The following is a 14,462-nucleotide window of genomic DNA, read 5'->3' on the forward strand; positions in this document are numbered from 1 at the left end:
GTTGAAAACAACAAAGTCCATGCTCAATAATCCAGGTAAAAAATCCACGATTTTTCAGTCAGGTCATATGGACAGTTTCTTTTTTTGTGCTGAAATGTTTTGCCTTCGATCTTGAAAGCTTCATCAGTCAAGGAAACACACAACAAAACTGATTCTTCCTCCAACAACTTAGTCCAAAGTGGAACAAACCAGTTCTACTTGTGATTAGATGGTCTCTTTGGTATGCCTCTCCTCCATTGCCGACCCTCTTCCTTGTTGACAGTCTTGTCAAACTGGTTGAAAACAACAAAGTCCATGATCAATAATCCAGGTATAAAATCCAACATTTTTCAATCAGGTCATCTGGACAGTGTCTTTCTTTGTGTTGAAACGTTTCGCCTTGGATCCGGAAGGATTCATCAGTCAAGGAAACACACAACAAAACTGATTCTTCCTCCAACAACTTACTTCAAAGTGGAACAAACCAGTTCTGCGTGTGATTAGATGGTCTCTTTGGTATGCCCCTCCTCCATTGCCAGCCCTCTTCCTTGTTGACAGTCTTATCAAACTGGTTGAAAACAACAAAGTCCATGCTAAATAATCTAGGTGTAAAATCCATCCATCCATCCATTATCTTTACCCGTTTATTCCATTTTGGGTCACGGGGGTCGCCGGTGCCCATGTCCAGCAATCACTGTGCGAGGGGCGGGGTACACCCTGGACGGGTCGCAAGTCCATCACAGGCCCACATAGAGACAAACAACCATTCACTCTCTCACTCACACCTAAGGACAATTTAGAGTTACCAATCAGCCTAACATGCATGTTTTTGGTCTGTGGGAGGAAACCGGAGTACCCGGAGAAAACCCACGCATGCACGGAGAGAACATGCAAACTCCACCCAGAAAGGCCCCTGGACCGGGGTTTGAACCAAGGACCTGCTCGCTGAGAGGCAGCAGCTCTACCAGTTGCGCCACCGTGCTGCCCAGTATAAAATCCAACATTTTTCAATCAGGTCATCTGGACAGTTTCTTTTCTTGTGCTGAAACATTTCACCTTCGATCCGGAAGGATTCATCAGTCAAGGAAACACACAACAAAACTGATTCTTCCTCCAACAACTTAGTCCAAAGTGGAACAAACCAGTTATGCTTGTGATTAGATGGTCTCTTTGGTATGCCCCTCCTCCATTGCCGGCCCTCTTCCTTGTTGACAGTCTTGTCAAACTGGTTGAAAACAACAAATTCCATGCTCAATAATCCAGGTATAAAATCCACAATTTTTCAGTCAGGTCATCTGGACAGTTTCCTTTTTTTGTGCTGAAATGTTTTGCCTTCGATCCAGAAAGCTTCATCAGTCAAGGAAACACACAACAAAACTGATTCTTCCTCCAACAACTTAGTCCAAAGTGGAACAAACCAGTTCTACTTGTGATTAGATGGTCTCTTTGGTATGCCCCTCCTCCATTGCCGACCCTCTTCCTTGTTGACAGTCTTGTCAAACTGGTTGAAAACAACAAAGTCCATGCTCAATAATCCAGGTCATCTAGACAGTTTCTTTTTTTGTGCTGAAATGTTTTGCCTTCGATTCAGAAAGCTTCATCAGTCAAGGAAACACACAACAAAACTGATTCTTCCTCCAACAACTTAGTCCAAAGTGGAACAAACCAGTTCTGCTTGTGATTAGATGGTCTCTTTGGTACGCCCCTCCTCCATTTCTGGCCCTCTTCCTTGTTGACAGTCTTGTCAAACTGGTTGAAAACAATTTCATTTTGAAAACATTTTTGAAGGCGGAACATTTCAGCACAAAAAAAGAAACTGTCTAACCCTAACCCTAACCCTAACCCTAACCCACATTGTACAACTAAACAACTGAGAATTCAAGCACATGAAGGCAGTGGCAATGGAGATAGTACTGTAGCAGAAGCCAGTGGTGTGGGTGTGCTGAACTAACCAGGCTGTTGTACTCAGGCAGGAGCTCAGAGCCAGCTGCCATGAACAGCAGACTGAAGAGGAGCTAGGGGGTTTAGGTAAATGTAGATGTTTAACAACCCATTAAAATACTTCAGAATGCAAGAAATGGCATCTACTTTAATCAAAACTTTCTGGGGAGGCCCCCCCCCCCCCCCCCCCCCCCCACCCCCACCCCCACACACTATTTGCTTCGGCATCATTGGATTTAGAATATTAGCACTGGTGCTAAGTTTTCTTAATCATAAAAGTAATAGGAATACAGCATTTTTAAGTAGCCAGTAAAACCTCCTAATCTAGATTATTGTAAGTTTATGAAAGGTTTTTGTCCTAAAATTAAAAAAAAAAAAAAAAAAACTTAACTGGTCGATACAATAGAAAATCAGGTTTTGTAGGACTTACCGAGATCGAGGTGAATGCTGGGAACAAAGGAGTTGAGGAAAAACATGAAGATCACCACACCAAGGACAGACGCACACTTCAGCAACAGAACCCTGTCAGTAATTTTGTGCTGCAGAAGCAAAAAAACATATTTCCTTTGACTTATGGAAAGATGATTTTATCACATGTCTTATGAAATTTGTCTCGAGAGATGTTTCAAAGACTTGGCCAACTTCATTACTGAGATAGCATCAATGTGAGGCACTTAAATCAAGCAAGGAATTGGAGTCAAAGCCTACCTTCTTTTGGAGTTCTTGAATGTTTTGCTCCCAGTTTTTATCCTCCTGAGAAATTTTTCTGTCAAACACATTTAAATCTCATTAATTGAAAGCCTCCAAAAGTTAACAAACAAGAATACTAAAGACTAGCATTTGTCAAAGGAACACATATTGCACACAGCCTTTCAGAGGTTCACAAAGAACATCGTACTATCATAGAATGTTCAAGAAATAACAAAATGGTATTTGTTTTCGTCAAAATAACATTATATAAAATCCCACACAATGATCTGTTAGTGCCTAGGGTTATTATTCATCTTTAATTGATGAGAATAAAAATAACCCCAGGTTCCTTTTCAGGACCATAGCTAATCTAATGAAAAATTATATCTCTGTTGATTCATGTATCCTACAACTATAAGCAGTGATAGGTTTGTAGGCGGCAGCACGGTGGCGCAACTGGTAGAGCTGCTGCCTCTCAGCGAGCAGGTCCCTGGTTCAAACCCCGGTCCAGGGGCCTTTCTGGGTGGAGTTTGAATGTTCTCTCCGTGCATGCGTGGGTTTTCTCCGGGTACTCCGGTTTCCTACCACAGACCAATTGGTAACTGATTGGTAACTCTAAATTGTCCCTAGGTGTGAGTGAGAGAGTGAATGGTTGTTTGTCTCGTTTGTCTCTATGTGGCCCTGTGATGGACTTGCGACCCGTCCAGGGTGTACCCCGCCCATCGCACAGTGATTGCTGGACATGGGCACCGGCGACCCCCGTGACCCAAAATGGAATAAGCGGGTAAAGATAATGGATGGATGGATGTTTGTAGGCTCAAAAATCCAGGTAGATAACAAAAGAAGGTTAAATCATTTCATCTGGACCAGTTTCTTTAAGGGAGAAACGTTTCGTCTTCCATCCGGAATACTTCGTCACTCTGTAATCTACCAAACAGATCTGTCCCATAAGAAGCCTTCATTGCTGTGTTTCAAGCCAACCTCCTGTTGGAATCTCAGAAGCAGATGCAAAAGGACTCATCTCTCTAAAACAATCAATCATCATGTATAACAAACAAATGTTTTAGGCCAGATGGCCGACTTGCTACTCACAGAAACAACCTGAGGACATCAAGGCCAAAATGGTTCAGAATTTTTTTTTTTCATTCAACCTTTATTTAGACAGGTTAATCCCATTGAGTCTCGAGGACTAATTTACAAGAGAGACCTGATTTCAACAAAGAATGATAACAATAGTGGACAACAATGACAACAATAGACAGTTATAAAAAGGCATAGAGATTTTTTTTTTACAAATTAAAATAAGATGGCAAAAAAGTAACACAAACATCTAGATTATAAGGCAAATGTAGAAAACTAAAAACAGAAACATGTCTGCATTGGTCCTTGACAGGAATCCAACAGATTCTTAAAGCCACTTAGAGAGATCAAGGTCAAGAGATTTAGGTCTTTTTGCAAGATATTCCAGGAAACAGGAGCAGAGTAGGAGAAGGCCCTTTATTACCTGCAGTGTTCCCTCAGTCAGGACTGAACTTGGCAGATGTCCTGAGAGCGTACGCTGTAGCTGCACTCATGCAGAGACATGTAGGAGGAGATGTATGAAGGCAACAGACCAATAAGAGATTTAAAGATTTATCCTTCCTTTGTTATTTACCTGGATGATTGAGCTTACAAACCTTTTTCTGAACCATTTTGACTTTGGTGTCCTCCGGCTGTTTCTGTGAGTAGCAAGTCGGCCATCTGGCCTAAAATATTTATTGTTATTCATGATGATTGATTGTTTTAAACAGATGAGTCACTTTGCATGTGTTAAAAGCCTGCTTCTGAGATTCCAACATGAGGTTGGCTTGAAACAGCAATGAAGGTTACTTATGGGGCAGATCTGGTTGGCAGAACACAGACTGATTAAGTCTTCCAGATGGAATACAAAACATTTCTCCCTTAAAGAAATTGGTCCAGAAGAAATTATTTGACCTTCTTTTTTTATAAGCAGTGATGACTTCATGAGATTCTTTAGAAATAAAATTATTTCACGTAGGGAAAAATAATCAAACCAACATTCCTGTAGGGGAATACGTGCAGGATAGGTTCTCAGCCAGCGTAGCAGCGAGGGTAGAATACATCCCTGTGCCTTTTTCTCTAGGATCCTCACTGCTGCAGAGCAGAACTATGATGTGGGTGATCGAGAACAGCTTGCCGTTAAACTGGCTCTCGAGGAATCGAGGCATTGGCTCGAGGGAGCCAAAGAACCATTCACCGTATGGACTGACCACAAGAACCTGGAATACCTTAAGACTGCCAAGCGCCTGAACCCCAGACAAGCCAGATGGGCATTGTTTTTCTCTCGCTTTGAGTTTGTTTAATCTTACAGACCCGGTACAAAGAACCAAAAGCCTGATGCCCTTTCTCGAATAATGGAAGGCAGTGGATCTCCTAAAACAAGTTCTGAGGGGGGTTTCATCCTCCCTGAAACTGTGCGACTCTCTATTACCCAGCTTGAATTGGATCTACGCCGGGCCAATAGGGATCTACTGCTTCCATCCGACTGTCCCAAGGACCGGGTTTTTGTCCCTGAGAACAAAGTCAAAGAGATACTCAAGCTCTGCCATGACTCACACATTTTCTGCCACCCTGGTATCAATAAAACCCTCACTGTAGTTAGATCACAGTTTTGGTGGAGGACCTTATCTAAAGATGTCAAAGACTATGTAATTTCTTGTCAATTTTGTAATCAAGCAAAGCCTTCTCACCGACCCCCAGCGGGCCTTCTCCACCCCCTTCCTATTCCTTCTCGACCATGGTCCCATATCAGCATGGACTTCATTTCTGGCTTACCCTCTTCCTCAGGGTTCACAGTCATCCTCACTGTGGTGGACTGTTTCTCTAAAATGGTCCCCCTTGTTCCCTTCACCAAGCTCCCCACTGCCAAAGAGCTTAGTTTAATCATGTCCAGAGATTTTTAGGCTGCACGGTCTCCCTAAAGACATTGTTTCCGATAGAGGCCCACAGTTTATCTCAAAATTTTGGAAAGAGTTCTGCAGTCTTCTTGGTATGTCTGTCAGCCTCTCTTCAGGTTTCCATCCACAGTCCGACGGACAGTCAGAGAGAGCAAACCAGGAGGTTGAGACCAAGCTGCGCCTACTTTGTCAAGGGGACACCAACAAATGGTCTGAGAACCTCCCATGGGTGGAACACGCCATGAACACACTACCCTCGTCTGCCTCAGGTCTGTTCCCCTTTCACGTTGTTTTTGGTTACCAACCACTCATATTTTCTTTCCAGGAGAGGGAGGCCCAAGTACCATAGGCCCACAGGGTAGCCATTGGATGCCAGCGCATTTGGAGGAAAGCTAGGAGAGCTCTCCTAAAATCTTCTGCAGCCTATATGAGGAAGGCCAACAAGCGGCGCTCCACTCAACCTTGGTATCAGGTGGGTCAGAAGGTCTGGCTGTCCACCAAGGATCTTCCCCTACGGGTTGAGTGTCGCAAACTGGCTCCTCGTTTTGTTGGACCCTTTCCCGACCAGTAAGATGATTAACCCGGTGGCTGCTCGTCTAAGGCTTCCTCCTTCAATTAAGGTGCACCCAACTTTTCATGTCTCTAGACTCAAACCGTTTTTACAGCCTTGTTTCGGGCTCACCTGGACCAGCCTAGAGGTCCGTCAAGAGCCGGACCTTAAAGAGGGGGTTCTGTCATAGTTCGCCCCTGGATCCCCCTCAGTTTCTGTTTATTTTATCCTGTTTGGTCCTGCACTGCCTATCACCAATTTTCTGCTCCTGTCACTCTCTCTCAGCAATGTGCACTCATCTGTTGCACCTTGTCTCTGCAATCACCACTCACTTGCCACACCTGTTCAGCTCACTACTTAAGCTCCACTCTCACTCTCCTCAGTGCCAGATTATTGAAAGCTCTCCAGCCAGTAAATTCTCCCGCATTCTCCTCGACCTTGATTCCTGATCTTGAACTCTGCTTCATCTCCTGACTCTTTGCTTTTGCCTTGCTACTGACTGGACACCTCTACAATTTTCTGACCACGGTATTATGACCCTTGCTTGCTCTCTCTCAACCACGTTTTTTGGATCACCCGTCTTGGCATTTTTTGCTTTGCTTGTTTTTGACTTCCTGGCTCTTGACCCCCCGCTACCCTAACTGGACCATGAGATCTGGACATCCCATCATCCTGCTTTCCTGCTGCAGACCTCTCTGCATGAGTGACATCACCCAGTCCACTGCTTCTCCTCCTGTCCTGCTACCAATTGAGAAGGTTAGTGACTGTTTTAGTTTAGCCATCGCTTTTCAGACTTCATGTGCAGTCTCTCCTGTTAATAGATTGGCCCACCGTCTGGACCCAAGCCTCCACCAGAAGCGGTTACAAAAATAAAACTTTTAAACTACTCCTGAGTTCTGGTGCTGTTTCTGATCCTAAAACCGGTCCGTTACAGCTATATGATTAAATTATGCTGTATCATTTATTTTAAACCCGTCTATTTGATCATATCCTTTTTGGAGTTCTGCGTACGTTTTTGAAGCTTCTTCCTTTTCTTGTGAGCCTACATTGAAACACCTGCATGTCAGTTTCATATTTTGAATTTACATCAAGCAGTTTCCTGCTGAGTAGATCAAAATATTTTGTTTTAGCAGCTATTTCAGCTGTTAACTTGTAGTTTGCATGAGCCAAGGAGGTGTTTTCTGTGTGTAGCTCTTTTTTGCCATCTTTCAAATGACGTATTTGTTCCTTGTTTTTAATTTCCCTGAGGCTTTGTTTAGGATTGTTTCAGCTTGTTCTATTATTTTTGTAATTACTCCTGCGAGCATGGCTAGCATTATTGAAACTTGGGGATCTGTCGGTTTTTCATCTAGTGTCTGTTTAGCTAAGTCTGTGATTATTTGTTTTATTTCTTTGGAGGTATTTCCTTGATTTAGATTTTTATAATCCAGATTTAATTCTGTCAAGACATATTCTACAGCCTCTTCTAAGTTTGAGAGAATTTTCCATTCTCTGTCCTTCCATATTGCTTGATTCTGGTGAGGTGTTTACACCTGCCATGACTAGTTTCTCTAAAAATCCTTAAAAAAAACAACTTAAAGTTAAACCCTTTTTAACTTTAATGCAATTGACTGAACTGTTAAGTATTATGATTTAATCCTTTTTGTATTGATAAGTCAACTAAATAATATGACGTTGTTGTTCTGAGTTCAAAGCATTTACATGAAGTTATCCTTCTCAAATTAAAACCTTAAACATCACAGAATCCAAAACAGTTAATTTATCTTAATCAGCTAACTTTACCAAAGACAATGACACCACAAAGATAATGTTCAATTCAGAATTAAGTGTTTTTCATTCAGACTTGAAGTTTCTAAGTTTAAAGGAAAAATTAGAACTTTAAAACATTTTAAGTTTTATTTCTAATTGAATTATCAAAGTAAAACAACCAGAATTGTTTACTTTCCAGGATTTGAATGTTGATTATGTTTTAAAACATTTATCAGATGAATAAACTTAGTTTAAACTCTTTTCAGATGAAAAAAAACGTAAGTTTAAAGCTTTCAACAAGTGTCAACTCGTTGCAATCACTTGACTTTACCACTAGATGAAAATAACTAGAGCATCGTCTGACAGACGAAGGTTCATGTGAGGAGGAGGTGTTTACTCTTCTGTCTTTCAAACAGAACGGATCTGACTGTAAAGACACACAGCAAAGCGTTTCTTTTTCACTTTAGAAAGTGTTGTGGCGACTTCTGAAAAGGGAAAAGCTGAAGGAAGGAGAAATAAACATCATAAACAGGTCAAACTAAGTTTAAGCATTTCTGGATGACACATTGTAAACAAATTAGCCAAAATTTCTTCTTGGAACTGACAATAAGATCAGTTTATAAATTCAAATAAAAAACAACAAAATAAAAAAAACAAGTAAACAAAATCCTTGACACTTGTAAAATGAAGTAAAATTTTATTCTGCTCAAAGAAACTCTTTTAACTAAACTCGAGTTGAAATACTTGGGATAAATTAATCAGTCTAAATGAGTTTATCACATATTGAAAATGTTTAGAGTTTAGGAGCTGTTTCCTTCTAAGAGCTACCTGAACTAGGTTATTTATGTGAAAACAACAATTCTAGTGGGTAAATGAAATGACTTTAAACATCTTGAGATTTCACACAGGTCCTATGAGTGCATAAGGAAAACAGAGATGAGTACATGGTGAGTTAAAGAAGTTGTGCTTTGTGAACAAAGGTGCATGTAAACGTTTTTGTGCAGTGATAATGGTCTCTGTGATGTCTTGAAGTGTAGGCATATTCTTAATTGAATTGAATTAGAATAATTTTGTTTAGGATGCAGTGAACAAGCATAGTTATGAGATGGAAGAATTTGCAGATTTGGTATATAACAAGCAGTGGTTACATATAATCATGCTGTCGAAACCTTTACAATGTCTAAATGGATAATGTAGACCTGAGAGTGGTCCTCACTGTCAGGTGGTGAGTCAAAACACATATTCTAAAAGATTGAAGACATTATTTTGAATGGAATATTTTATGCAGTAGGCGTAAAGAATTAGATTGTGCAGTGTTTGATGAAAGTTTCACTCTTATGTATTTGAGCGGTTAAAACATCTGTTGTGCAATCCAGGACACCAGAATGACTCTGTTGAAGGTAAACGCTGTGGTCCCAGAATAAAACTTGCTAACAGATTACTAATGTTGATAACAGATGATTAATGTTGAATCAGACTTTTAATAATTGGATTGTTTATTTTTCCTTCTCAGCAGCCTGAGAAGACAGAGCTGTGGATTGGGGAGGTGAGTCTGGCTAGGCCCACAGAACACATGCAGGTAGTCTTCAGATACATACAGCATACATCTGAGTTTTGATCATGACTCTCTAGTGCTGGGTGCCGGATCGGATACCAGATGTGTTCAGGTGGACGCTGAAGTTGGGTCTGGGAAACTGACCAATGGGACGTTTCAAAGAAACTGTCAGTCGAGCACCACTGACACAATAACAAAGAAATTGTCAGCCAAGCAATATGACTTTTCACTATGGAAACAAAGCATAGAGCTATCAGTCCAACAACAAACTGAATTAACTGACCAGAGGGGGTCCTGGATTTTGTCAACAGTGGGAACATCCAGTCAAGTCTCGCTGTATGCTGAGCTATGAACTGCTGCACAAAGCTGAACTGGTCTCCAGACCAAGGGAGACAAACTGAAGACAGAAAGGCTGAAAGAAAAGCTGGTGGTCCATCTGTCCAAGGTCACTAACATCAACTGCAGCCTGACGGAGGTGTCAACCCCACATTTGGTCTGTGATGGTCATCCGAGCGCCTTGGTGTCGTGATCAAAACGGCAGTTGGCTTTGATAATAATCACTCACATAGGCTCATTTTAAGACAGGTGCCAAAACATGACACAGGAATACTACTGTGGGTTTGCTAGATGATTTGCCCTTTTCCAATTGCTCTGAGATGAAAATTGTTTTATTACCTCTAAACCTAATAGGATGATGAATAATGCTCCACACCCCTGAGCAAAATATTGACTTTTTAACTTTTCGTTTATACAGGTCACAAAGTCTCGTTCAAGAGAAACCTGTACCTGAGACCTGATTTGGATTGAGTTCACTAATGTTTTCTAAAGTAATAATAAATGATTGTCTTTGCCTTGAATGAGCTCGTTTGGTGGGTCTGGTTTGATACAAGGGATGAAATTTATTTAATGGTTAACTCTTTGGAAAATTATATGAGAGCTTGGGTTATATTTGGCTATTTTTTTGCAAAACCTGGATTGAATAACAGTAGGGAGAAGATTAAAACTACACCGTATTTTATATTTCTGAAACTAATACTCAGACTGGGTGTTAGTAAATTATAGCCGGTAATACTTGGATTTGAAACAGAAAACTGTTTCAAAAAGGGGGAAGGTGAAGGCTGCTCTTAGCAGGAAACAGTTCATACAATGATTAGATCATTACAAAATATACAAAAATAACTTTGTAGGGTTTTATATTTAAATGAACAGCAAAAAGCCAGTAGTAAGTCTGAAGCGTTTAAAGGATCATTTAGGATAATAGCATTGACATTTGAAAAGTGGAATAAATCAGAAGCCTACAAAACGACATTGCACTTGTATATATTGGTTTAACAAAAGTATTTTTCTCTTTCTTTGTTGTAATGTGTACAGATTCCAGAAAAGGGGGACGCCCCTAGCATCAAAACACAGACTCCTGAAGTGGATTTGAGCAAAGGTTACGGAGAAATGTAGTGGTTCGGTATTTTTAAACACAACTGACTTGACTGACTGGACTGGACTCTTAATTAGATTAATTGGGCTAATAAAAGGTTTCATAAATAAAGTATTTTAACCACATGATTTACTGCTGAAGAACCGGCTCAGTGGTTATGAATTTTATGAATTTCTTCCTTGCTTCCCTCTCTCGCACAGACAGGTACCTGGAGGGAAGATGAAATTCCTCTTGTTTCCACAGTGTTATATGTCAGTTGTTTAAAAACTTTTAAGGTTATATTGTACTTTGATGTTGTCGGCACATGCGTTTAATGAAGTTCCTTCCACAGGCTCCAGGAGGAAGGAGGCCAGCATAGGAAATTACTTATTGCAGGGTGTTGTGTTATTATGTTTAACTTTGCTTATTGTAGGTAGATCCATGACTGCAAAGGCTTGAAAGGGTGGAGGACGGAACTAGAGTACACAGGTATCCCTGGAGAAGTCCAGTATGTACCTCATTTCAGTTTCAAATGTATAGATGAATGTAAGAATAGCATTTTATTTCAGTTTTACAAGTTCTGTTTTTATTATAACATTACAGTGTAAGAGTACACACTAGCAGTAGCAATAATGACCATCGGGGTGTCCAATAATCAAGAAACAGGTTGCACTCACTAGGAAGTAACCACAGTCAGTTTTTTTTTTCCAGGCCCACAAATGGGTCATGGATCCCACAGATAAAATAATCAAAAGGCCATACAGGGTGTTTAACAATTAGCAAGCTTTGGTGTCCAGCTTTTCTCATCAGGAGGGAGAATCTCTGACCGAGGAGACTGACCAGGGACCACCACACCGGACTGGGTCCTACTAAAAAGAGGGATAAGACCCCACCAGGTGGTAGAGAGAACATCCCACGCCATCGGTCTCCAGAAGGAGAGTGACACCTGTTACGACCACAACCAGTGCACCCCTGGAGAGGAGCGGAATCGATCGCTGGACCAGATTGAGGCTGATCTGCTGGAACATCAGGATTACAGCTCCCCACTACACCTGGAGGAGGTGACAGGACCTTCGTGGGAGCTCACTCTTTGCCCCTTTGCCCTGGTAGAAAAAGGCAGTAGCAAACATTGGAGAAGAAGTCTCCGCTCTGCCTAAGTCGGTCAGTCAGGTGGAACGGGGAAGGAAGGAAGGAAGATTCCCAGCCCTGACCGTGAAGAACAGAAGAACCGTCAAACTGATTTTAGTTTCTTTTTTCCAATGCACACACACGTCATTTAGAACGTCTAATCAGACTGATAAAGTTTCTGAGGACTTTGCATGAAGACATCTCCGCGGGCCGAATCCCACCGAGCACCAAAAGGACCCTTGTGGACGAACAAGGCCTCCCACCGCAAGCTCAAGAACCGAAGACCTGCTAGATAGTCCTGTTTAAATTGAGTGTTTTGTCTTTTCTTGTTTAACGTGAGTGTCTTGTCTTTTCTTTCAGTCATTCTGAAAAACAACCAGAGAAGGGTCGTGGATTCAATTGGAAACTCTTAACTATTCAAAATTTTACTCCATTCAATTGGGCATTTAATCATTCTAAAATCCCACGAGATATTTTAAAGGTGGTTTAAAAGGAGGTCAATTTTGGTATTAGGGTAGAGTTTTACTTATTTTAGTGTGTTGGGTATTTATCTTTTACTAGGAATGTTGTAGTGTTTTTTTGTATTTTTTATAAAGGTTTATACGTTTGGTATTTTTACAGGTTTTGAAGGGCTTTAACCATGGGTCTGGTCCAGGACCCCTGGAAGGTTGCAGTAAGTTTGGGTGGGGTGGCAGTGTTACTCACTTCCATCTGTAAACATCCAAAAGGGTGTGATCTCCCATGAATATGGGGAGATCAAAAGAGGGATTGTTAGATTTCATATTTTTATAACTTTATATTTCCTACCAAGCATTCAAATGTCATGTTATACAAAGTGTGTGCGTGTCTTTCTTCAAGGGTTGAACTATATTTATAGAAAAGGTTTACTAATTCTAACTATTATACCTTTACATATAATCTCATATTAGCTAATGATAATTTTACAAGTTCACATTTGATATATTACAAGCAATCAAATAAGCCAGGAGGTAGGTAAGATACTGACTACTGACTAACTCAGGAGGGAAGAGTCCTTTGTTCTCTGAGCACATGGTGGCCTGGCCGCTCACACACACTGATTAACATAAATAAAAGCTAGAACACATTTCTTTAATTTAGACTTAATATAGTTTGACTAAGTAAAATCTCTCAGGGTCTCTCTTAATAATAATTCATGATTAGATGCTCCCCAACAGAGTGTTAACAGTCTAAACGCAGACAAGGAAACAAAGCGTCCTATTATGTATCTGCCTTAAAGCAGAGAAACACCAGGTTCTGGGGGCCTTCGACAGACTTATTGATTAACACATACACATAAGGTAGGTAATAATTAATAGTGATTAATTATTCATGTAGCAATCATGACACACTAATTACCAATAAAGCAGACACATTAACATGAACAAAGAACCTGATTTTAGAGAGACCAGGGTATCATAAAACTTATCTCTGGAATGCAGTAAGAAAGGGGCCTTGAGGGGGCAGGCTAGACCCGTAACCATAGCAACCTAGGGTCTAAACCAATCAGAAAAGCTAGCCTTCTCAAACTTTGATAAAAGCCAGAAATAACACACACCCAGCGAGCATTTCCGGGGAAGCACAGACCGAGAGGGTTCGTTCTTTAATGCTCCAAATATATGCATATATTTAACAAATATAAATGTTTGTCTCTGAATATCTGTAACTCCTGTTTGTCAAATAAATCTTTTGAACTAAGGTGACCGTCTCAGCTGTCTTGAACACGATTGTTGAAAAAGTCACAACAAAAGCAAGGCGAACCTTTTGTGTTTAAATGGGATTTACCTGTATAAATAAAGGTTGATTTTTCCAGCATAAAATGCACTTTCTTTAACTGAAAAGGAAAACTTTACTCAAACTTTTAACGGGACACAACTTTCTGCACATGCGTCAACCATTTACAGCAGGCAAGCTGTAGCGCTTAGCTTCAAGCTCCCGGAGGAAAAACAGACTTTAAAACTTATTTACGCCCAGTTTTCAACTCGAAAACGTAACAGTTAAATCTGACAACTTCATACTGACTTCAGACGAAGCACGGCGGCTTCCAAAACACTTCTGTAGTTTTTTTTAAAAACACAGAAATAAAGACGGAACTGAATGCTTCTATGCTGTACGCCACGTTGCTAAGCAACCAAGCTATTCAGAGTTTTTTACGTCTTTTTTGTAGCTTTGCTCAATTTGACTTCAGCGAGTCTCTGGAGCAAGAAAAAACATTCCCTCCGTTCCAAAACAGCGTTATGAATACAAGTTAGCTAGACTTGTATTTTCTATAACAAGGAGGATTTTTTTTTTTTATTTTTATTTTTTTGTGTGTGTGTTTTTTCTGTGGCTCCGGTCCTCCCTATGTTGCCATTGTGTCCTGGGGGGGCGGGTCTGTGGGCCCCCGCGTCCACTATTGGGCATTCTTTTGGAGAAATCTGGTGGTGGCGGGCGTGCTTGTGTGATAGATTGAAATTACTCTTTTGATAAGAGGTTGTAATAGTT

The 14,462-nt window shown here is 40.7% G+C and overlaps 1 protein-coding gene across 1 annotated transcript in view; it reads right to left on the reverse strand.

The window, feature by feature from the left end:
- The window catches only part of oca2 (oculocutaneous albinism II), a 659,230-nt gene that overhangs the window by 163,636 nt on the left and 481,132 nt on the right, over positions 1–14,462 (reverse strand). Inside the window, exons 18-19 of the mRNA XM_037698314.1 lie at positions 2,629–2,686; positions 2,351–2,459 (exon numbers count right to left, since the gene is read on the reverse strand). Coding sequence (XP_037554242.1) covers positions 2,351–2,459; positions 2,629–2,686 — 167 coding nt within the window. The remainder of the gene's footprint in view (positions 1–2,350; positions 2,460–2,628; positions 2,687–14,462) is intronic.

The sequence above is a fragment of the Nematolebias whitei genome, chromosome 3 (genome assembly GCF_014905685.2).
Source record: "Nematolebias whitei isolate Nwh7 chromosome 3, NemWhi1, whole genome shotgun sequence".
Lineage (NCBI taxonomy): Eukaryota > Metazoa > Chordata > Actinopteri > Cyprinodontiformes > Rivulidae > Nematolebias > Nematolebias whitei.